Source organism: Anguilla rostrata, chromosome 8, assembly GCF_018555375.3.
Source record: "Anguilla rostrata isolate EN2019 chromosome 8, ASM1855537v3, whole genome shotgun sequence".
Classification (NCBI taxonomy): Eukaryota; Metazoa; Chordata; class Actinopteri; order Anguilliformes; family Anguillidae; genus Anguilla; species Anguilla rostrata.
The window spans coordinates 15105409-15129699 of NC_057940.1; the positions used below are offsets into that span (position 1 = coordinate 15105409).

At 44.5% G+C, this 24291-nt stretch overlaps 1 protein-coding gene across 1 annotated transcript in view; it reads left to right on the forward strand.

The window, feature by feature from the left end:
- dnajc1 (DnaJ (Hsp40) homolog, subfamily C, member 1) overlaps positions 1-24291 on the forward strand; it is a 35012-nt gene continuing 10721 nt past the window's right edge. The window contains exons 1-8 of the mRNA XM_064346657.1: positions 1-329; positions 13927-14028; positions 14783-14829; positions 16926-17091; positions 18063-18160; positions 18713-18806; positions 19346-19436; positions 20291-20454. Of these exons, the coding sequence (XP_064202727.1) occupies positions 180-329; positions 13927-14028; positions 14783-14829; positions 16926-17091; positions 18063-18160; positions 18713-18806; positions 19346-19436; positions 20291-20454 (912 nt within the window). The 5' untranslated portion in view covers positions 1-179. The remainder of the gene's footprint in view (positions 330-13926; positions 14029-14782; positions 14830-16925; positions 17092-18062; positions 18161-18712; positions 18807-19345; positions 19437-20290; positions 20455-24291) is intronic.

Consider the following 24291-nt stretch of genomic DNA (forward strand, 5'->3'; position numbering starts at 1 on the left):
AATGCGCGTCTCCTTTAAGATAAACACGGGAAGCGGTAGCCACGTTTGACTTGGAGGTAGTATGGCAGTTCATTCTCAAAAGGAATAGCCAAACTAAAATAACATTTTATTCACCTGGGCTTAATTCCTCTCGTGGATGGGAACTCGTGCGGTCACAGAAATAGTACTACTGCCCGAGAATGGCGTCCTCTTGGGTCACAGGATTATTTATCATTTACGTTTTTTCTGTTCACCCGGTGCCTACGTTTACATGGGATACAGACCTGGAGCTCTTTGACCTGGTGGAGGAAATCCCGCAAAACTTTTATGAATTCTTATCAGTGGAACAGGTACGCAAATGCCACCAATCTCTATGCTGGTTTCAAGGATTGTTCCTCTTTGCGAGCAAGCTTTCCTGGTTTCAAAGATGCACTTCCGTAATGTATCTCTTCTGAACAGCTGTAAACTACGGTGATAGCCTACACGATGACAGAAATTCATTGTGGCACGGAGAATTTCTAAGTACTGCAATGTATTCACTGTCCACAGAGCAGATAAGATGTTCTTACCTAAATGAAAATTCTGCTTCGATAGGCTATTTTGCATTAATCTTTTACGTGCCGTTGTAGTTTACGAATTGACGCTATAATTCAAATGAAAAAGTTGAGATGGTAATTTTCATTCTGTTCCGTTGTGTGGTTTGTTAGTGAATACACTGGTCGCCGACTCACATCATTCGGTGGCATCTTTTTTGTGCGACTGAGCGCGTTACCGGGGACGCTGCACAGTACAAGGAGCGGTGTGGGGATTAAGGAGACCAGCTCTGACTTTCGGTTTTAATTTCAGGAAAGGTCCAGGCTAAGGGGCCTACTCTCAACGCTGGTTGTAAGATTGTAGGCAAGAGTCACAGGCTATCCGGAGTGTAAGAACGTGGGACATTAATGCAAATGGTGACGTGTCGTTCCCACTCTGAAGAACTAAATATTTAGCAAGCGGAAATTATTACACTAAGGCCAATAGAAAATCAATTCTCTGCTGACCACATTGCCAAGGCAACGTAGACTAACCGTTTTCCTCCCAAGATGTGATAGGGTGTCCACGTTTCGGAAGTAGCTTACATTCTACTGAAAATAGTTGTGGGCTATAAAATTAGCTGATGATGTACGACACTCCTTTTGAGAAAATCAAGTAAAAACTGGATATTTGTTAATCATTCACATTCTGTAACGGCAGTGCACTGATCAAGAAGCCACCGGCATTTTTCTGATCTCTCTGAAGAATTTACTCAACGAGCTCCATACCAGAGTAATCGTAATAGTAACCAAATAATCTTTCTATTTGATTGGAAGTCATTATGTAGGAGCGCCTAACAGGGCAGTCAAACGCAGCTAGCAAACTTATGAAAGTTGGTGTAAAATGAAATCATTACAGTTCAGCTATATTTCAGGTCTTAACTGTCTCCCCTTGTTTTCTCTCACGGTACTTCAGTCCGCCGCCAGCTAGGGGTCGCGATAGCGCCGTTGTCGAGCCACTTCTCAACGATTATTCCTTTTGCCCCACGTCAGTAATCTACGTTGAAATGGGTAACTGCCACTGATTAAACTCAGTGCTGTTTACGAGCGACGCTCAGGTGTTAAATTCGGTTCGATTATTTACTACCAATGCATGCTACAGTAGCCTATTTTAAATGTTGTACAGGAGCATGTTAGAAGCATTGGAAAATGCATTGGAAAATGCCCAAACGAGAGCGTTATTTAACAAATGTGATCAGTTCTATAATATTTAACTTGCACAAAAAGTTACATTTAATAAAAATTCACAATTCAACTAACTAATGGTCTTCAGACCTTACGTAGAATCAGATGTCTCTCACCATATTAGATATACTAATTGATTTTTATAAATGTAAGATGGTACAAGGAGCCAGGTGGGGAAGCCTAGGAAGTAACAGGAAATGGCCTCTACTGTGCATGTTGAGGCAAAAGTGCTGGCTGCTCATTGAATTCAATGTAGGAAACCAAGGTGATATAACGAATAACCTCATTGGACAATTTTTTGTGGTCGTAAATTTCATTAAGTGTAGCGGTTTGTGAAACAATTGCTGTTTTGGTCCAGACGTGGGAAAATATTTAAATGTACACATTTTGTTACGTATTATATGCTTTTCATAGTAATTGTAACAATCATTCATCAATTTTCAAAATACCATTAAGGAAGTTTTATTTTGCATTCAAAAGTCTGATATTGCCCATTCACTTTAATTGGAGCTCCAATGTTTTGTACTCAACATGCACAGTACATGCCTACTTCCGGAGCTTCACAAGCTTAGGTTAGCTAATGGAATGCTTTCTTGTCTAGTTAAATATGCATGTCGATGCATTGGAGTGGCTTTGGGTACACCTGGAGAATAACCATTGAAATACAAGTAATTCCTGCAGGTCACATGGTGGAGACAAACTGGTGGGCCTAGTCTGAACCATGGATCCAGTTGACATATCCAGAGGACAAGCGCTAAAAAGAAGCCTACATTGGCTTTGTTTTGGTCTGTCAAAGAATTTTGTTTTGGGTGATGTACTATTGTGTGTAACTTTTAGTAAATCAAAGAGAGCATGGCATTTTAGGGTTCAGTGATAATATAAGTTCAATGTTTTAAATTAAGTGGTCACCAAACTCATTAGGGTGTGTATGAATTGAAAGTATAATGTAGATTAAAAATGTTAAGGATTTATGCCAGATGCAGATGACTTGGATTGAATCTCTCTTTTGGTGGTCTGACATTACAAATCTCCCTTGGCGGAGGTGGAGTGCGTTTCCCAGATTTATAGCCCACCAAAGCCTGACCACTGGAAGTGCAGGCCTGAATCCTGCTGGTATCTGTCAGGCCCTGACGAGTCATCCAGTGGGCGGGCCCTGGAGCCGGTACACTTTCTCTAAAAGAAACAGTCTTAAACTGCGCAGCTCCCTGCTGAATGCCACCCAGCACGACTCTGTAAATGTATAAGGGGAATGTTTTTTATATTATATTTAGATTATATTTCAACAATAATGTACCTGACTCTGGTTTGGTCTGTGTTTTTTGACACACGTCCTGGAACCCAGTATTAACCCTCAGGTGATTCCCATTTCTTTATCGTCCCTTTCACACCGTACCTCATTACCTGGAAGTAATTGCTGGCCAGACGACATGCCGAGCCGCTTGTTACCTCCTCATTACGGGCTGCTCTCTCACATTCATTCTTTCTGTGGCGTCTCGTTTGTTCCAAGTCGACTAAGATAATGAATTCACAGAGCCTGTCTCCAGCTGGAGAGGGAGAGCACCTAATTGCGAAATAATTATGCGCGACCATGTACTTTGTCTACCATAGCCAGCCGTTTCATAAGCCTTATTTGCTACATGCTGCCTAGATGCTGACTACATGATATGCAATTTACAAAATTAGTGAATACATGTTATAGGGGAACATAAGTACTAATACTACTTAGAAATGGCGATTTAAGTGATTTTTGTTGTCATTACATTAGAATCCAGTGACATTTTTATGATGCTATTTGATCATTATTTTAAGTCTTATACTTTTGTAGAATATGTTTTCTAATGCAGGCTTTTTCCGAAACATCATACAGTTTTTTACAGGGGCTGTTTGATTTACTGGTCTTGAGGTTATTCCCACACAATATTGTCAGTTCAGAAGCTGAAGTGTCCAAATGGATGCCTCTTCAGATGATTCTTTGTCAGCTTCAGTGCTGTTCAGGAATCAGAAGCTGAGTGATGAAATTTTCTGCTTGCTTTGCAGCCCGCTCTTCCAGGCAGCAGCTTCCCAGTTTCAGATCTGGCTTATTTAAATTCATTAATTCGTGCAGATCTACATGTGAAGTGGCTAATTAACTTCTGTGACTTCTCTGTATGGTGTTATCCAGCTGTATAGATGGGTACTGCTAGTGTAATGTGTACCAAATCATATTTGTCAATCAGAGCTGTTTGAAAGCACCTGCTGAGCTTATTGCAGTAAATGCAAAGGTCTGCTGATACAGGGCTGTTTTCTAAGTGAGGAACTTCTGTGCTGTGCTGGAATAGGAATTTACTGACTCTGTATCCACACAGACACTAGATTATGGACACCGTGCTGTAAGCTACACTTGTGAAATGGTCTGTCAGCTCCGCCATGATAAGCCGGTCCAGCGTCTTTGAAGAGGAGCCGGAGCTGCAGTCTGCGTTTGGTGTCAGAGAAGCAGAATAGGCCCAGGCATTGTCCTGATAATGCATTCCTTTTCAACTCTACAAATCAATCATTTCTGCATAATGGCAACATTATATCACAAAGCAGAACGACTCCAAACCTTTGTTGGAGCAGTGCGGCATGGACACACACAGCTGCACACAAAACACACACACACACCATTCACTGCCAGTGGATCAAGAGAATTCTCAGGTCTGTAATTCAGCAAGCAGCAGCACTCAAGTACGGTTAGAGCGTTCTTTTTCTTCTCAAGGCTGCAGCCCAAACATCCAGGGACCCTCGTCTAAAGCTTCAGTCTTACAGCCTCAGCGGAAACCGGATGATATGTGCTCATTTAATAAGCATCAGGTGTGGTTACAGGTTTAGGCTTTCCATGAGAACCCTTTTAATGCAGACGGATGTGGTGAAGTCTTCAGTAAAGATCTACACAAGTACAGTGTGGTCAGTAACTCTTTGAGCTCATGAGATTCATTCGATGTGATATTGTGCTTTTCTCTTCTATTTCAGTTATAATCTAGGAAAAAAGCATTGCTAAATGTTTTGATTCTTGCATGGAATTGTATGCATTGCAGTTATCACTAAACCTGCTCTGCCATTTAAAAAAAAAAAAAGAAAAGGTTATTCATATTACTTAAAGCAGCATAGTGGTTGGTTATTTGTTTGGTAATGTGGTGTATATTTTTTACATTGATTTTATTTGTGTGGGTGTGGTGGGGTGATGCAGTTGCATAGAAGTGGCTGGCCGAAGGTTTCTGAGTGTAAACGTGTTCATTAAATTGCATTTCATAATTTGGCAGTCTTCTCCAGAGAAACCTACACAGATTACACTTTTGCATACAGTCCATTTATGTCCATTCATACAGCTGCATGTTTAAGTACTTCAGGTTAGATACCATACGTAAGGGCGCAAAGACAGTGCCCCAGCTCAGAATTGAACACACACCCTTTGCGTTTTGAGCCCAGATCCATAACCATTAAACTACACTATCACTCACCTGGCAGCATTGCAGTGACACAACAGGGTCACACACAGAAAACATGTCACATGCAGCAAGTGATCCGTATCATATCAGCTGCTCTCGTTGAATTCTAGAAGATGCCATAAACCCAGCGGAGTTCTGGAAACAGGAAGGGTCCAGCAGCTGTTGCTCAGCATCCCTGCAGTTAGCCGACACACACGCGACCTCTTCTAGTGGCTTGGGTTGCCAGGTTTGCGCGTGAGTCCGTAACCCTGACCTCGCACTGCTGTTCAGCTGCTTCTTGGTGAGCGGAGAGAAGGATCTCTCGTTGGAAGGATGACTACGAGAAGCCCCCCCCCCCTTCTCTCTCCTCCTCCCCGATGCTGGTAATTGCTTGACCTTCTCTGTTTTATGAGCCTCTTTGTTGTTTCATCCGCTGAGCTCTAAAGACTTTATTAGTGAGGTTTGGGAAACGGTGCTGTTTTTACCCCCCGCCTCCCTCGCCCCCAGGGAAGCCCCCGCCCCACAAGCCCTCCCATTCACAGCCTCCTCATGCTCCCAAGCTGTTTAAAAGCTAACAAGCAAACAACTCATAAGAGCGTAAAATAAACAATGCCCCCCCTTTAAAAAAAAAAAAAAAAACTCCACACGGCCCACTCAGGCACCCTGTTCTGTATGGGCGGGGCTTCCACCGTCAGTCCCGCCTCTGAAATATCAGCTGTACCAAGCGTCGCCTGTTCAGCCGTGATCGCCTCGTTCCTGAAATCCTCTCTGGAACCAAGTTTAAAATAAACTGCACTTTCAGGATATTATGGGAGGCGACAACATTCGGCAAGAGTCAGACAGCTGGGAATTTCCTTTAGTTCAGACCGACTATTAAAATAGTGAAGCAGAGTGCCAGGTCTTTGAATAATTAGGCAAGCATATTTAAGCAAGCATATTTGTTTTGCACGGCTTAGGTTAGATGTTTACAGTAGCGGTGTCCAGTCTTTTCCAAAAAGGGCTGTTTTTTTTTCCCCCAAAGTCTGCGCTAAGACACCTGATTCTAATTATCAAGACGTTGTTTGAAGACCATGATTCATTAGTTGAACTGGATATCATAGTGCTGGGCTAAAACAAGAACCTGCATCCTCTCTGACCTTTCTGGGTCAGATTTGAAACCTCGGGTTTACAAAAATGGCAGCATTATGAAAGGAAGTACATTTTTACACGTGCTTAAATCAGTGAGACTCGAAGTTAAGTGAGCTGTCTGCGTGAGCCTGGCTGTGAAATGGAGTTGCTATACGGGGCCTCTGCGGGGTCCTGCACTTCACCTTTCAAAGGATTTGGGCTATTTTTAAGTACATTGCTGAAAGGATGTACACCTGATTTATTCGGCTCAAAATCTACATGAACGGGTGAGACCTCACGTGGTTTAGATGGCACCTTTCACTTATTCAACCACTTATTATGAAGGTCAACCTATAAATATATTATGTGGTATAATAAAGTGGTAGCTCTGCCATTTTGATTACATTTGAAATTGTGTAATGGGACGCTGAAGGTTTTGTCATAGAGTGATCTTTTCCTGTGTCTTTTGAGATGACATTTGTTTACCTGTGTTGCCATTTATTCCCAGAAAAATGGCTGAAAGTATAACCTTGTTCAAAATGGCTCAACATGTATTTTATACACACACACACACACACACACACACACAATGCTGTGTGGTTGGAGTGGTGATCAGTTAATTTGAAAAAGATACAGAATTAATTCACCATTTAATAGATGGTGAGAAAAACATGGTTTGGCAGATGCTTTCGGCCAAAGTGCATTTAAGTGGCACGAAAACGGCACTAGAGCTAGGGGTAGGCAGTCACAATCAGTGCTACTGTCAAGGTGCACGCCCGCAAAATAAAGGGAGAAAAGGCTTCATTTTTGCACATATAAACGGAAGCATGAATTGAAGTGCGATGTGAAATGGTGTGCCGGTGAATCTGCCTTCCTGGCCGATGTGTTCCACCATCTGGGATCGAAGGAGGAGAAGAGCCGGCGAGGCGCGGCTGGCGGCTAACAGGGGAGATGGGCCGGCCTCTCTCTCTCCCTCCGTGCGTGTGCGTGCATATGCGCGTGCGCGTCTGTGTGCGCAAGTGCTGGAGGGAAAGCGTTTGGCACGTGCAGCTGGCTGAGAGGGTGCGAGTCTGCCCCCTACAGGCGCTCCTCCTCCATGCACGTGTTGCATGCTGGCAAACATGATTTTGAATGCTTTTGCAAAATGGGGTTTGAGTAATCTTTACCCGTTACTTTCAACTGGCCACACTATGTATGTATGTGTGTGTGTGTGCGTATTTATGTACATACCTTTCTGTACTTGCAATTTCCTCTTGTCTAAAGGCTCAACGATTTTACATTTATCATATTCCCAGTTTCAAGATGACTGGACATTCTTCACATTTTACATGTAGTTCTCGCTTACAAATGCATATTTGCTGAAGCGCTTATGGCAAAGTGCCTTAAGGAAATGATTGTATTGCTCACTGTGGGAACTGATATGCACAACCACTACTAGCCCTTACACACTGCACCAAATTGTGTGTGTGTGTGTGTGTTTTTGGTCAATCTCCTTTTGTAGTTCTTTTTTTATTTTTATTTTTTACATAAATGGCTGTGTTTTTAAACAGTTATGTGTAGTAATTCCTTTGAATAGTCAGCCAGACCTTACCGACATGCTCCTCTGGTGTTAATAACAGCTTTATTTATAGTCTCTCTCCTTATGATGAAAGGCCACATCTCTGATCATTGCCACTTCCCCAGGCACCCATCCCCAGCACACTATTTATTCCCCTTATAATGTGTGCTTAACCAGCAGGTACTAGATATACAAATTAATCATCACTACTATGCATTTGTATTTGAAATATGTTGCTTCATGTTATGCCAACACCATCGTTGAATATAGTCCAGATGTATTCCCTTTTTCCAGGGCCATTAATGTTTATCTAATCTGTGAATTTCACCAGCCAACCTAAATAAATCTTTTTCATTTTGGCTAACAATAAATAAGGATAGGAATGCACCAAAGGCCGTTTTATGTTTGTGATCCTGTTTTTAAATGGACACTAATTAAACTGCGAGAATGAAATTGCCTCTCTGGTGCCAGGGGTAATTATTGGTGGAATAGTTATGTGTAGGCTATATAATCGGCATCACAGAAATATTTGTGGCTCAAGTTAGCGATTAAAAGGGAACGTGTAATTGCAGCAGTAACATCACGGATCCGACCTGTGCTAATGGGGCAGTAGTTTGTGGTGCTTGTAAAAGCAGGCGATTGGGTGCGTAGTTCCCGCTGTTAAACCACAGTGACAGCGTCGCTCTCTGGGAAGTGCTTTTGTGCGGAGCGCCGGCTTGAGTGCGGAATTCGGAATGTTGAGTGTTACCCTGTTCTGTTCTGCTTGGCCGGAACCCGCTGCAAACCAAACGGCTGAATTCTCACTGCAGCTTCGCTCCAAGAGTTCTGGAACTCAGAGCGCCACTGGTTTCCATGGGTTTCTTTGCCAATGACAACAAGCCCCCTGCCAATACGTTCTTGTTCCGCAAATATGTCCCAAAACCTTGATCAAGCCCCTTCCTTTGCCACCCCTCGCCAACTGACACACACCTCAAACTCCAGATTTTGTTGTCTTTCCAAATTTCAGGCTAGCCTCATTCGCTCATCTTTTGATAAGAGAGGACCACATTCCACCATTGGAAGCCAGCTGCTGTCTGTGCATTATCGATAGCTATTGCTTGCAGGCAGTTTTCAGAGAAACTACCAAGTAAGGCATAGTACTGTGCACTTTGGAAAATGACTATTGCGATTTGCTGACTGCCTAAGGTCATTTAAAAGTAAGGATACGTGGGCTAGTGGTTGAAATATTTCTATAAATCTCGGTATTGCATTAACAGCCCTTGTGACGTACCCTTGGGGAGAAATTATTTTTTTACCCGCCCTCTTGTATCTTAATGTAATTACGTTTTCATCTCGAAGATGCCTCATTAGCATAGCTGATTGAATTAGGGGAACAGAGATGGAACGCTACAACAGCCGTCTGTTTTGGTTCTAGAGAAAGCTTCCATTGTTCTGGGAGGGCCACACCTTTGATTCACAAAGCTTACCCTACGAAAACGCATGCTTAGGAGATGGTGCTTGAGGGCGCATACCCTCGAGTGTGGTGTTTTCTTGTGAGACCATGTGTGCGGTCTTTCAGGCTTATGGACCCGTTTCCTCATTGTTTATGCAAAGAACGCAGATGCAAGCGCACGCACGCTCGCATTGGCGAATGGTTACGCGCAGGTGACCACTAGATGGCGGTGGTGTGGCGGGAGTGATCTGGAACCGAGTGGAGGGGCTAGGAGCCCGCTTTTAGGCTCCGTTGAGCAAAATGAATGAAGAGGAGGCACAAAGAATGGGGGATGGACTGCACGACTAGATTGCCAGGCATTTGATATGATTCCAAAATTCCCACTGATTTATATCCGCTCACCGCACTGTCGCACGAGGCCACCTCCAGGGGGAGCTTCTGCTCTGCGATGTTGGACTTCGAGTACCGAATGTAATTGCTTTGGACAATGGCATATTATTATTATTATTATTGTTGTTAATAATAATACTAATAATAATAATGACAACATAATTATAATATGGTGATGTATATTTGTTTTGAAATTTATAATTGGGTGCAGAATAGCTCACGTAGCTCAAAAGCTAGTTCCCAACGACAAGAAACAAACGAAACAAACATTCAAGATGCCCCTAGCGTGGATAGTGATTTCGCAAACGTGCTATTCATGTTTTACTTTGAATTTGTTACAGGCTGTTTGCTGCAAAATATTTTGTACGACCGTGCTAAATAAGTTCGACGAATTTCTGTGCATGTGGTAAACCAGATTCATGACAAATTGAAAACTAGAATAAAAGCCAATATATTCGCCTTAAGTTAGATATATAGATGTACCTTTAAGATTTGTAGAAACTAACTAGCCTAATTAAAATATGACACCTCAGACTAAAAAAATGTAGGCATATTTAAATAAAATATGTAATATATGGCATCTAAATATCTATTTCGAGATTTCCTGGGCCAACTGGGAGCCTTTTTACTTATTTTTATTTTACAGTACTTAATCAGTAAGTAGCCTGCTGTGTTGAGATTCGATAGCTTAGATATTGTGTCCTTTTCCAACTCTCTAACCATGATTCCTGTAGGCCTACTAAACGGCCATTTTATCCGTCTGTGCTGATTATTTCCTCTGTTTCCAGTTACTTTAGTTTGATCATTTCTGTTTATGCCCAATGACACGCTATATATTGAATTGTACAAATGTTTGGTTATATTTAAAGTACATACTTATATTTATTATTTTACTTTTCTTGGATATAGCTTACATTTCGTTAATTTGAATACGTCTCCGTAAACTGGAACTATTCCTTTGCACAATTGTACAAATATTATAAAATGTAAAGCATAAGCTTGAACCATTTTTTATTTACGCTTTTATGTATCTTGATTTCTAGTCGTTTCGCCATCTTTCCTAGCGTCAGAATGTTTCACTTGGTTTGCGAGTTGAGGGAAAATCAGCTCTTGTGCTTTCGGTTTTGAGAGAGCCTTTCAGCGCACACCGCTAAATGACCAGACATTTGCAAATTTAAGTTAGTCGATTTTCTAACCTTATAAGTTCAGCGATTTCGGAAAAAGTGCTTTGAATTTTGACTCGACCCACGGCAGGGTTGTCGGCGCGTTGTTGCTGACTTCCAGTTTGAGTCCACATGCGCGCTGTATCCGCACTGCCGTACTCTGTAGCTGAAAATCACCAAGCGGAGGACAGGGCCGAGGGGAAACCCGCAAACGAGTAGCCTTTCACGGCACAGAGGGAGACTACAGACCTACTCTCCGTAATGCAGACAATGTGTGATTCCATTGCCCCTTTTTAGAAGGGGGAATTATATATATTTTCGTTACTGTGTGTCTGTATTATTATTTTTTGCAGAAGGATCTATTGTATTGCATTATTAACTAAGTGACATCATTTAAAAAAACTTTTCCACACACACACACACACACACACACACACACACACACACACACACACACACATATATATATATATATATATATATAATATACGTGTGTGTGTTTGCATATGCATGTGTGTATATATGTGTGTGTGTGTGTGTGTGTTTACATATGCATGTGTATTTATATGTGTGTGTGTGTATGTTTCCTGAGAGCACCACAAGCGATTTATGTGATAGAACACGACTTGTAGAAAATCAGGACAATTAAGATATTAATTAATCTGCTTTTTCTCCTGTTTTAAAAATAAAGCGTCTTATTTCTTGATGGCTTGTTGTTTTAGGACATGCATGGGTAAAACCTAGAAATTATGATGCATAACGGGAAACAAAACCAGACATTTAAGATTAATTACAGTAGTTCGGAATGGGTAGAGACTTTTTGTAGCCTGTGTGTTTGGGACATGGGTGTAATTTATATTTTGGATTGCAAGGAGTTTAATGTATGGTTTCATGCACAGGTGTGTGTGTGTGTGTGTGTGTGTTAAAGAGAATAGGGCCAGTGACTGGTCAACTTTACCTTTGGGAGCCAGAGATATTTATAAAATGGACTGACCAGAACCAGTAGTATTTTTACTAATGGTAGAAACAGTACATTGGACCAATGGCAGGTGAATCATGCGGATGTAGACTTGTTTATGACTGTACAATGGGCGAAATACCAAAACCGGTCATACTTAATTTTATCCAGGTAATACTGACTAGTGCCCCCACCCATCTGTTTGCGCACAAATGCAATTAACTGAGTGGTTTTCATAGATTTTGTTTTTACATACAATACATTCATACAGCTGGATATTTACTGAGACAATTCAGGTTGTGTGCCTTGCTCAAGGGTGCAACAGCAGTGACCCACCTGGGAATAAATCCTATAACCGTGGGGTTGCAAGTGCACGTCCCTAACCATTACGCAGTGCCGTGTCTTTGCCATCAGCTCTTTAACTGTTAATGAGACTGTCTGCTGAAACACAACCTGGCATGTTTGGTCGGATCGGAGCGGCGTAGATGCCGCGAAGGAAGTACTGTGGAAAAGCGGCGAGGGGAATACCGCTAACGCTCACCGCTGTCTGCAGCACAGGGTCTGTTTACTCTAACGAGTCCCAGCCGGTCGCCAGAGCTCGTTCAGAAATCACACCCTAACCAACATTATTATGACCCTTTCGCCGGGCACAGAACACCATGGGTTATTGTAGTAGTCCTGATCTTATCATCTGTAACGAGTGTTGTGCTCCGGTCATGTGGAAATGGACAGATGAGTAAGTGGAGATGCCGAATGTTATTTTAAACATGGCGGTAAACGGCCCTGTGCATTTTGGTGTGGTCGGCTGCACAAACTGGAATAAGAGTGTAGCACGCAAATGTTTGGCAATTATAATTGGACCGTGCAGTTTGTTAGCATTTCTTTCTGTTCACTTGTTGTTTATCAACTTAATAATGATCTGCCATTTAATCCGCTTTGTGGGATAAAGTGTGTTTATGGGCAATCGGGTCAGGCAGGTCTGTAATAAAACATGTGGGATGTATTGTGAACAGTTTTCCAGAAATTGTGTTAACCTATTTTTTTTTCCTTGGGCACGTTTTATGGCTTTTGAAAATTTCAAGAATTTTTTTTTGGAAATCCTATCCTCTCCGTTTATGTAGCGGAAGGTCATTAATTACCTGAAAAGGAATTGGGGGAAGGGTTGAAGGTACGGTTGGAGGGGTTGCCTTTTGAAAGAGGAGAGCTTCTTTTTATAATCATAAATTGTTTCTATTGTGTGAGGCCAAGTTCAGGAATGTTTCTCCCAACAAGGCAGTGCTTTTCATGTCTCACAGCCGGCCTTTGTACTGAGAAACAAAACTGAACCTTCAAGGCCCTTCGGCTCCAGGGTAGAGAAACTAAAAGCTGCAATCTTTACAAATTCCACTAGGTTGTAATCGCATAGATATGGCCTGGCCTACCAAGGCCATCTTTGCGCTGTGAAGACCTGGGCTCGGTCTGTGGTTTTGTCTGCCGATACCGAAATAAGCTAAGCACGCCTGTTTAGAGGAGGATGAAGCCTGTGGGGATTTAATGAAACAAACATGTGCCTTTTCAGGAAAACATCAGTTGTAATTGCATTGCCTCCACCTTACATGAATACATGTTTAATGACTGAAAGCTGTTTTTGACCATTGACCTCCTCAATTTGTGATATTTTGGTAAAGGTAGCTGACAGAATTTTTTGCTGTTAGTGTTTCTTTTTTTTGTTGTTGCCATGTTTCATTTATTACCTAATCTTTTGTTTGTCAAATTTTAGCGGTTAAAGAAAAAAATATTTTTCTTCAGTTTCAAAAAAAAAAGGCAGGATATTTTGTTTATGATTTTGAAGTAACCATCTCATTTTATAATTAATGGTTTATTGCTTTAATAATAGAAAATACAGTTTCTGATATTTCCACATCAACAACCTGAATTCTGAAGTTAATACATTTTTTTTTTTTTTAAAGTGGTGTCTCACCTGTCGGTAGTTTGACATGCCATTGTGAACCCCCACCCAAAGCCTTTTCCCCCACTAAGGAGGGTCGTGGGTCCTGCCGGAGGTGGATGAAAGTGGCCCCCGCTGGGGGGGCTTTGGGGGGGGGGGGGGACTGAGTGACTCTGACAGGCCGTGCTTTGTCTCCCCTCCACCCTTCCCAGGACGCCTCGTCCGCAGACATCAGAAAGGCCTATCGCAGGCTGTCCCTGACCTTGCACCCCGACAAGAACAAAGACGAGAACGCGGAGACGCAGTTCAGACAAGTAAGCCATTCAGCATGCGCGCGCGGCTCCCCCTCTGCGCGCTTCGCCTGTGAACACACACAAGGCTCTTCTATAGCCTTCTGAGTAAGCACACAGGTGGAAATGTATGGGGGAAATTGTTTGCTTTAATGTTTTATGCAAATGCATTGATTTGTCTTGAATATAGTGGTATCCGGTCATGCATATACGCACGTACACCACAAGTGTGTGTGTTTGTGTGTGTGTGCGCATGCGTGTATAGGCATGTGCGTACACATGACAATGAACAATTATGGAAAGAGGTAAATATGCACAATTATGCCCGCCCCATATGTGTTAATTATGCTTAAATATTCCACTTATGGAAAGCATTCGCTAAAACTGAATTGTGGTGTAATGTAGACAATACCCACTTGATAATTATTTGTTTTGTAAATTCAGGATTTCCTCAGTGCAGGGTAGTGTTCATTTGTTCTACTGCTCATTAAAAGAAACTGTTTTCTACTTTAGCAATTGAATATAAAAAAACACGCTACAGACAAACAGGCATATTGGAAACCTTTATATGGGTTTTATTTTTTTAAATCTACGTGCCTATGTATCTATCAGTGTGTCATCATTTCTAAGCAGTGATACAGGAAAGGTGAATAATAATTTAATTTTGATGCACTCATTTAAAATATTATTTAATTATGATTGATGCCATTAACCCTTTGAGTTATCATTTTTAAATAATTTGTGGATTTCTGCCTAAACATCTGTGTCTTTTTTTTAGCTTGTGGCTATCTATGAAGTCCTGAAAGATGAGGAGAGAAGGCAGAGGTCAGTTTTATGTGGTCTAATTCATCAGTCACTTGTGTGTGTGTTCATGCCTGTGTGTATATATGTGTTTGTGTTTGTGTGTGTGTGTGTTCATGCCTGTGTGTATATATGTGTGTGTGTGTGTGTGTGTGTGTGTGTTCATGCCTGTGTGTATATATGTATGTGTTTGTGTGTGCGTGTGCATGTGTGTGTTCATGCCTGTGTGTATATATGTGTGTGTGTGTGTGTGTGTGTGTTCATGCCTGTGTGTATATATATGTGTGTGTGTGTGTGTGTGTGTATGTGTGTGTTCATGCCTGTGTGTATATGTGTGTGTGTGTGTGTGTTTGTGTGTGTGTGTGTGTGTGTGTGTTCATGCCTGTGTGTATATGTGTGTGTGTGTGTGTGTGTTTGTGTGTGTGTGTGTGTGTGTGTGTGTTCATGCCTGTGTGTATATATGTGTGTGTGTGTGTGTGTGTGTGTTCATGCCTGTGTGTATATGTGTGTGTGTGTGTGTGTGTATGCTTGTGTATGTGTTTGTGTGTGTGTGTGTGTGTGTGTGTGTGAACGTGACCGCTGCAGTGCACAGGAGTAGGTGTGGCACCACAGCACAGAATGCTTCCACTTGAGCAGATTGCGCTGTCTGAGGCTGGGCTGAAAAGCCCTGAATTCACAGCAGCAGAAAGCGCTGAATAGAAGCGTCGCGCTGAAAGGAGGGCTGTGGAGATATGGCCCAACACTCGGCATTGATAACTGTCTATTCATCTTTCTGTCTATCTCTCTTTCACAGTGATCCATCGATCCTTTCTTCCCCCCTCTCTGCGCGCTATTCTACTTCACCCTTTCTCTGTCACGCCATCACCCCCCTCCATCAATTCATCTTTTTGTCTGCCCCTCCGTCCGTCGCTCCGCGTCTCTGTCTGAGGTTGAGGGCTGATGAATTTCGCCCCGTTTCCCGGCGACAGGACGCGTGCGGCACGGAGCGGGGCGAGGACGGCACGCCAGGCAGGCCGGGCGGTCACATGATCCCCGATGATTTTCATCGATGGGAGAATCGATGCGTCATCGATCTGGGACTGGGGGAACGGGAGAGGCAACAAGAGCTCAGGCGTACCGCGCGATAATAAACAGCGATCGCTGTTCAGTGCGCAAGACGCTGGAGGGGGGGAACGGAAATCCTAATGGGATTTAAGCTGGGGAGACTTTCAGCCTAGCTGCATGTTCTAATGGACGTCTTGGGGGGGGGGAGGGAGGGGGGGCGCGGAAAAGTCAGTGTTTTCCTCTTAATTGCGACCCAGAAACATGTCCAAGCGTAGTAGGGACTCCTGGGTGGTGGATAACCCGAGCATTGAGGTCTCTGCTTTGGGTTGGTGAGCTGGTTGCATGCTGTCGATGTGTTGCTAATTTATTCATTTGATCAACTGTAATTCGGGCTTGCATCACAATCATAGTTATGGTAATTCATCTGGATAAATAATAATCAAAAATACATTTTGTGTCCCAAACGCAATATTGCATGTCATAGAAAAATATTTGTTTGCACTAAAATCGCACTTCAGGTTTAAATTCCCAAGATCTTTTTTTTTCCTTCATTACCTTGGTGTTTCACTCAAAATAAACGTGCCCTATAGCCCACATCAGCAGTGGATGTGAGTCCAGTGTTTGTACGGAACATGGTGCGCAATCCAGCCTTATCAAAAGTCCAGAATTCCACAAAGGGATTGAGCCACATGTTATTAATACACACAAAAAATGCGTATTTCCATATTTTTCTGTTTTCGTTCACTTAATTCGCAGTAGTTTAAAAAAAAAAATTTTTTTCTCTGGAGTCTTAATTAATTTTAAAGAATTCTGTGGTCAACGCAGTAAGGAGTGGCCTCAGGAAATCCTTGAAGTATTTCGGGTGTCAGGGGAGCCTGACGCGCACACACACACACACACACACACACGTGGTGTCCTGTCAGCCATTATTCTGTACTGTTGCGTGCAGCCCGTTGTGTGCATTGACTGACTGTTTGGACGCTCGATTGAAATAAGACCTGATGGTTGTGCACCATCTCCTGCCCCCTGCTGGCCGTGGCAGAACGCGTCTGAGTCTCCCGTGGCCTCGCCTGCAGGTACGATGACATCCTGGTCAACGGGCTTCCGGACTGGCGGCAGCCCGTCTTCTACTACCGGCGGGTGAGGAAGATGAGCAACGCGGAGCTGGGCATCCTCCTCTTCCTCATCCTCACCGTGGGCCACTATGCGGTCATCTGGTCCATCTACCTGGAGAAGCAGCTGGTGAGCTGGATGCTGGGGCGGGGGTTTGTGGGGCGGGGGGGGGGGTGGCCGAGGGGGCGGGGCGGGACGGGGGTGCTTTAAGGTCACAGCACGGAACGGGGAGCTGGATTCCCCAGATCCGAGGACCTGACCTTGCCCCGGGCGAAATTTTAAGCGCAGCTCATCATGCGCTCATGCTCCCAGTTTCATTCCTCTGCAAAATGTCAAGAGCGCTTATACATGTACATATTTAACATTTAACCAGAGATCAATGGGTGAGGAATGCATTTTGCTTTGGAAATGCAGCTAAATGTGAAATGCTTCCAGCTATTGTAGCAGCCCAAATGGAAAGATGCAGAGTCCTTGCTGTTGTTGTTTGTTAAACAAAGGCTCATAGCTGGGGAGGCATACAGAGCATGGACCTATACATGTTTTTATTTTATTGTCCTGGTTATTTATGGAAGTAATACAGGTGAAGTATCATCAGCAGGGCTACATCACCCAACTGGGAATTAAGCATATAACCTGCTGGCCACAGCATCATTTCCTTCTATCATTTTTAACTACACTAGTCTTCACCATGTATTTGTTTGCTCAATACTTGATATGCAAATGCTAAGTTTACAGGAAGTGAGAATGTTGCTCATGCCTACATTCCTGTTAGCAATGTGATTGTGATGTCACAGAACTGACTGAGCGCAAGTAGTGTGATTGGTCAGGAGTGTGAGGCGATGGCCTCTTTCATAATGAGGGGGTTGCCATGGTGAGTGGCTGGATGAAACCACCCCCACCCCCCCATTTTAAATGGGCCACAGTGCCACGGCAACAGCATGCACTAATGTGTTTTCACTTTATCAGGAGCTGTCCACTGGTCCATTCGCCATAGTCTGTCCTCCAAGCAGTTTTTTTCCCCCCAACTGTACAAAAAACAGCTTTCATAAAGAGAAGCCATGTTGTTTACCTCCCATGCCCCCCTGTGCTTTTGTGACAAGGATGAACTGCTGAGCAAGAAGAAGAGGGAAAAGAAGAAGAAGACAAGTAACAAGAGCCCGGATGAGCTCAAGGCTGCAGGCTTGGACAAAAACGAGAGGTAAACTGACCTCCGTTAACTGCCACCGGCATCGGGAGTAACATCGGCTGCATCCTGCATGAATGGCACTCTGTCCCTCTGTCGAAACAGGGTTCAGTTACTCACTAGGCTGGTTATTCTTCACTGTCTTATTTTTGAGTCTCATTTCATGTTTGTATATATTATATACAAAAAATATATATATACATATATATGTATGTATGCACACACACACACACACACACACACACATAGTATTCTTTTTGCCCCACATAATTATAACTGATCATAATCACGAGGTGATGAGGTGTGATTTTCAGTGTGTCCTTACGTAATGCAGTGTGTTTTAGGGCCCGTGACTGGGTTGGTATATGAGCACTAATATCATGGCAGGAAATGTTCTCTTTTTAAAATTAAACTCAGCACAAGCTTAATAAAATTCTGCCAGTGGTTCACAGAGATCTTGACACACACGGAATAAACTACAAGCATTTTAACCCCTGAGCATATAGATTAATAGGTTTCATTTCACAGCATTAATATCTAATAATTTTTTTTATTTGTTCATATCAGGTCCTTGGAGAAACCGCATTGGCAGGACATTCTACCACTCAAACTGGGTATCTGGCTCTACCTAACCGTGAAATACCTCCCCCATCTTGTCCAGGTACTTTTATTTTTTGTAGTTTTGTTTTTGAGTTCTAAAGCAGACCCTTAGCTATTACTCATCAATAGACTTCCATTCATTTTGCAAATGAGGCCTTTTGGAGTCTAGAATGGACTAATCAAATCTACTGAAAGAAGTTGTGGAGGGCTGTCGTTTTTGGGTCAAAATGCTTTGCTCACTGCAGGAAATGAGTGAACTGCCCCCTAAAACCGTTTTCATATTGCGAGCTCAGTCCAGCAGAGAAGGATTTTAAGGGCGTGCACTTGTTCTGTTTGCAACATTGAATTGAATCACTCGAATTAATGATGAGTATTCAGAATGAAAACCCCATAGAAAGTGTTTGTTGAGGCTGGTACGGGCCTGGGACATGGCGAGTAGAAAGTAGGGGACGTGCCTTTAAAGTTCAGCCTCTCTGCGTTCCCGGTTCCTCTGTCTCCTCACAGGAGCTCTCCAGGTGCCTTTTTAAGAGCGCGGTGGCGGTGGCGGTCCTGGGTGCTTTGTTGCTCACTAAAGACTTGGTGTGTGCGTCCATTTGTCAGGATGCGAAACGCTGCTACGAGGACTATAAAGAGATGAAGATGAAAGAGAAGGAGGCAGCCCAGGCTCAGGCTGAACAAGAGGCGCTGCAGAGTGAGTACTGCCCCCCTCCCCCAGCCTTCCCCCGGCCTGTGTGTGTAATATTGTAATGCACATAATTATGGACACATCACGTTTCTGCTCCTATGCTTTACGGGCCGCTCTGCGGTACATCTCTCACGGTCCATTTGGCCAGCTCTGCAAACAAACACGGACGAAGGCGATGCCAGGCCTCGGCCTATCGTCTGAAGCCGCGGAGGGAATCATGGGAATGCGGGCGGCGGCAGCGACCCCCCCCCCACCCTGACCCCCTGCCGAGGCGCGGGGTCGGGGAAATGGGTTCCTCCCGGGGAAAGCCGCGTGGCGGCGGCCCACCGCCGCGCCGCGGAGCCGGCGACGCCGCGGAAGCACGCGGGTTCCTCTTCGGCCGTAATTTGCCGCTCTAAGTGGGCGCCGCCTGAATAGTAAACTCCCGATAATGGAACGGGGGGGCTGGGCCTGGAGAGGAAGCGGGCCGTGCAAATGAGCGCTCGCAGCACGAGTGCCAATCTACACCCCCCCACCCTACAAACTGCCTTCCCCGGGGGGCCAGGAGATGAGTTCAAGGAGGGGGGGGGGGCACTTTGGGTAATTTGCACATATTCAAAACACAGAGAGGCAAATCTAAGAGTCTGATTAACAGTAGATTGTCCTGCTGAAGCTGAATGGACTGGCGCCTGACTGGTGGCGTTTGTGCCGCCGTCCGGTCGCTCTGCGCGGCGTTCCCGCACGGCGTTCCCGCGTGGCGTTCCCGCGGGAACTGAGGCCTTCCAGGTCTCTCCTGGACCTGACACCCTCGCACGGCCACTTACGTTGGCTTTCGAGTTTCGTAATGGTCTCCTCCTCACCGCCCCTCTCCCAACCCGCAGAAGAGAAGAGGCCTAAAGTGAAAAAGCCCAAAGTTGAGCTCCCCGTTTACAAGCCCCCGGTCGACGGTGCCTTTGTTGCGTCCTACGATCAGGCCACGTCCATCGAGGAGATCGAGGACCAGATGGACGACTGGCTGGAGGACAAGAAGCTGCAGAAAAAGAAGGTAGGCCCCATGTTCAGTAGTCCCCCTGTGTTATCCCAGTAGCCCAGGCCAAAAGGCTGACGAGGTCCTGCCATGGGACCTTTTGATTTATTTTTTTCCATTTTGGTCCCAGTTCTTTGTCTTACGATCCTCTTGAAACAAAGCTCTTTTGCTTTAGTTGTAATGTCTCTTAATAATCCTCTTCCTCGTGCCTCGACGGCAGAGAACATTGATGCCTGCTCTCACTTCCTGAATTTCAGTAAAGACATTACACTCGCTATAGAAAACGGATACTTTATTACGCTAAGCTAATACAATTTGTATAGAGCAAATGGGTTTTTTTGCTTAATACAAAAAAGTATTAATTTTCTTGAGTGTCACGCTTTCAGTGAGAGGCTTTATGGTAAAATTTTTATCACCCCCTCTCAGTTGTTTAAGCACAAACCTACTTTTGTTCACTTAACAATGACCATTTGCTTGAAAGGAGGCTTTTGGTGGGTAATAATTTATTCCAGAAAATGGTGAACTGTGCCTGTGTGTCACCTGACCCTCGTAGTTCCAGCCAATCAGGTTTCCGCAGCGATGAGTGGGTGTGGTCTGTGTGGGAGGGCATAAAATGTGTCTGATGACACTGTTCATTACTCACCGTGCTCTGCGGCGGTTACACAAAGATTAGTAAGGTAATCATGGAGGCGGGAGACTGCTCTGGGGACTGTCAGCTTTTCGTAATCTACAGAGGCCGATTCTGCTTAAAAGCAATAAAGTGCATTAGGCCTGCACAAGGGAGAGTGAGAAATGAAGTTGAACACGCTAAATGCATGGGAACAGTAAGCATCACTGCTGGCATTGTACAAATATTGATGCGAGTACATTAAGTGCCAGAGCACGGTTTTCCAGATGTAAACATTTTCCCATTTTCGAAAGGCTCAGAATCATGATTCAAACGAGTGCCTGCACGTGACGCTGTCCCCGCCTGGGAACGCCCTGGGTCTTCTCATATTTCGTCCCCGCTGTCGCCATGGCAAATGGGCAAAACGCTGGCATGTCTTATGGTCCTTCAGAGCCTGACGATTCAGATTAACTTTATTCCTCCCTGTCTGTTTGAGGCTCGCTAATGATTAGCCAGCCACCCACCCGGCGTTCATCACAGAACCCTGACCGCCCCTTCACCCGCACGCGCGGTAACCCCCCGCAATTCGGCCTGTCCCGCGCTCTGATTCATTGTTTAATTGCTTGATTGAGGAGTAAGTGGGGGCATTGAGGAGCTCTGACCCCCTTCACCCCTGTCCAGATCTGGATAAGGAGCTTTGAGTGAAGCCAAGAATCCGTGCTGCCAGCCTGGCCACCGTGAGGGCGGAACAGGAGCCTTTCTGTGTGCGGCTCAGTTTGGGTTTTCCTACCTAGTCTGAGCACCGTGTTGAGCGAGTGTTGCCGCATATTGCTTGGCATTTAAAAAAAAAAAATTATACTGATCAACTCGTTGATTGTGAAACTTGGGCCTAATGACCAAAATAATACACTTCTAAATGTATTAGCTTGAGTTCAGTAACTGAAATGTTTGGTAATAAAGTACATTATTCAAACATTTCATTCTGGATGAGACTTGCCTATGGTTGTACCTGGTGGAAAAATTATTTACTTAAAGATCTTGACCCTACAAGAGCATACGTCAGAAAGACAAACCATAAATCTCATGCATTTTCTCCTAGTGCAGGTTATGGTGTTTCTATGGTTTTAGGCTTTTCTTTTTATGGATACAGTCTGTGCATGTTCAGGGTTTGAGTTCTTGCTTGGCATAGTTGATTTGCATTTGTGTTACATATATATACTCAGTGGTCTGGGGAAGGTTTAAGCCAGGTCTAAACTACGCGGTCGTTCCCTGCACTTGGAACGGTACTTCCCTCTAGGGTTTTCAACGCACTTGTTCCTGGTTATGGTTATACACTTTGTTGTACGTCGCTCTGGATAAGAGCGTCTGCCAAATGCCTGTAATGTAATGTAATGTAAGGTCTGGGGCTATTAGTCATAGTAATTATGTGAACAAACTTTTGTTTTTCGACATTAAGTCACGCTAGGTAAGAACGTCTATTTCTTTTGGAGTGTGAGTGGGTGAGTTCTGAGGGAAGAAATAATACACCTCCTCTATGCTTTTTAAAATCTGTGCTATTTCAGTGGAGAATATCATTGGTTTGTGTTTGAATGTTTTGGCTCTTCCCCAGTCGAACCCCCCCCCCCCCCCACCCTCGAGGAAACGGTCACATCTAGCATTATGTGCAATTAAAAGGCGTGAAACGCAACCCCCCCACCCCCACCCCCCACACACACACCCTCTGTCCTCCTCTCTTGAGATGTCTTCAGCCCTGAGAATAAGAGGATTAAATGATAGTGAATGGAGGCTTCGGGAGATAAGGACAAGGACAGGTTTAATATTCGCCCTGCGCCAAAAGTGCCTTTTAGATTCAGACGGATAAGCAGCTGACAAAAAAAAAGCAAGCAACGACAGAACATTTTAACAGCTTAAAAATCCATAACGTTTACCTCTCAGAGGAAACGGTGAGGTCGTGCGTCCCTGCGCATAGCCTGATCAGCACCTACCTCTTATTTATCTTTACACCCAACAATGAGGAGAATATCAATGAAAGCAGTAAGGCACCATAGCTATTGGTCAAAGATGGTTTATCAGGCCTGCCAGGTCAAGTCTCCGTCCGTTAACGTCCAATCGCTGGCCTGCCTCCTGACGGGCAGCCGGCGCTCACTTTAGGCTCTGCCTTTCCATGGAGGGTTACGCAACGGCGCCCCGGGTCAGGCTCTCTGGGCCGCTGAGAGCCCCTTTCTGTGCCCCCTCAGCCTTTGTGCGGGCCCTGAAAGGCCGGCCTCTCCCTCGGCCTGCCCTGACAGCGGCCATTATGCGAGCTGTCCGTCAGCGCGGCGCTCACAATGCGCGGCGGCGGCCTCTAATTGTGGCCGCTGTGTCCTGGCCCGCGTTCAAGCGGCCCTCCTCCCCGGCCTCTCTCCCAAACCCCCAGTGCGGGAACAGGACACCCCCCAAAACCCGAGAGGAGAGAATGGGCGTGTGTGCGCGCGCACCTGTGGGATTGGGTCGCTTGGCCTCGCTCCTTGCAGCCATAACCCCCCCCAAAAGAAAAAAAAATAAAATACCACACCACCTGCACTGCTGCAACTCTGTCTCTTTCTCATTCTCCCTTTTTCTCCACCCCTCTTCTTTCCTCTCCTCACTCTTGGTCTTGTCTCCTTTTTAGCCTGGGCAGCTCTGCTCTCTCTCTCTTTTTCCCCTTAAATTTCTTCTCTCGCTCGTCCCTGAATGCTCTGCACGCACAAAAATGTATAGAATTCTCCAGGAAGGAAACCTGTTGTTCTCGTACTTGTATTGTTCCCAGATGGCCATAGCCATGGACGATGGAGAGAGCCTTCTTTTTGTTCTCCTCGATATTTAACCTTGCGGATTGTGTTGTGGAGAAGGATGTGGCTGGGCCATTTCGCTTTTTTGTGTGTCCAAGTACTTGTGGAGTAGTGTGATTTTTGTGTGATTTTTCATTTTTTGTGTGATCCCATGCCCGCAGGGTTGTGCTAGCAAAGCAGTGTGTGCGTTTAGTACTGTCCCTCCCAGAACCCTTAAAGAAGCTTGGTTTGTAGTCCCCCCCCCCCCCCCCCAGACTAGGGAGTACAAGAACTGTCTCAAGGGCAAGCAGATTATGCTGACAAAAAAGGGCACACCTGGTGCCTTTGCAAGGCATCATGGGAGAAGAAAAAGAGTTGAGTTCCTCCTTTGTTTCAGACAAGCTGCCCCCAAGACTTTATCTTGCGGTTTGATTAGTCTTAAAGAGATCCTTCAGTATT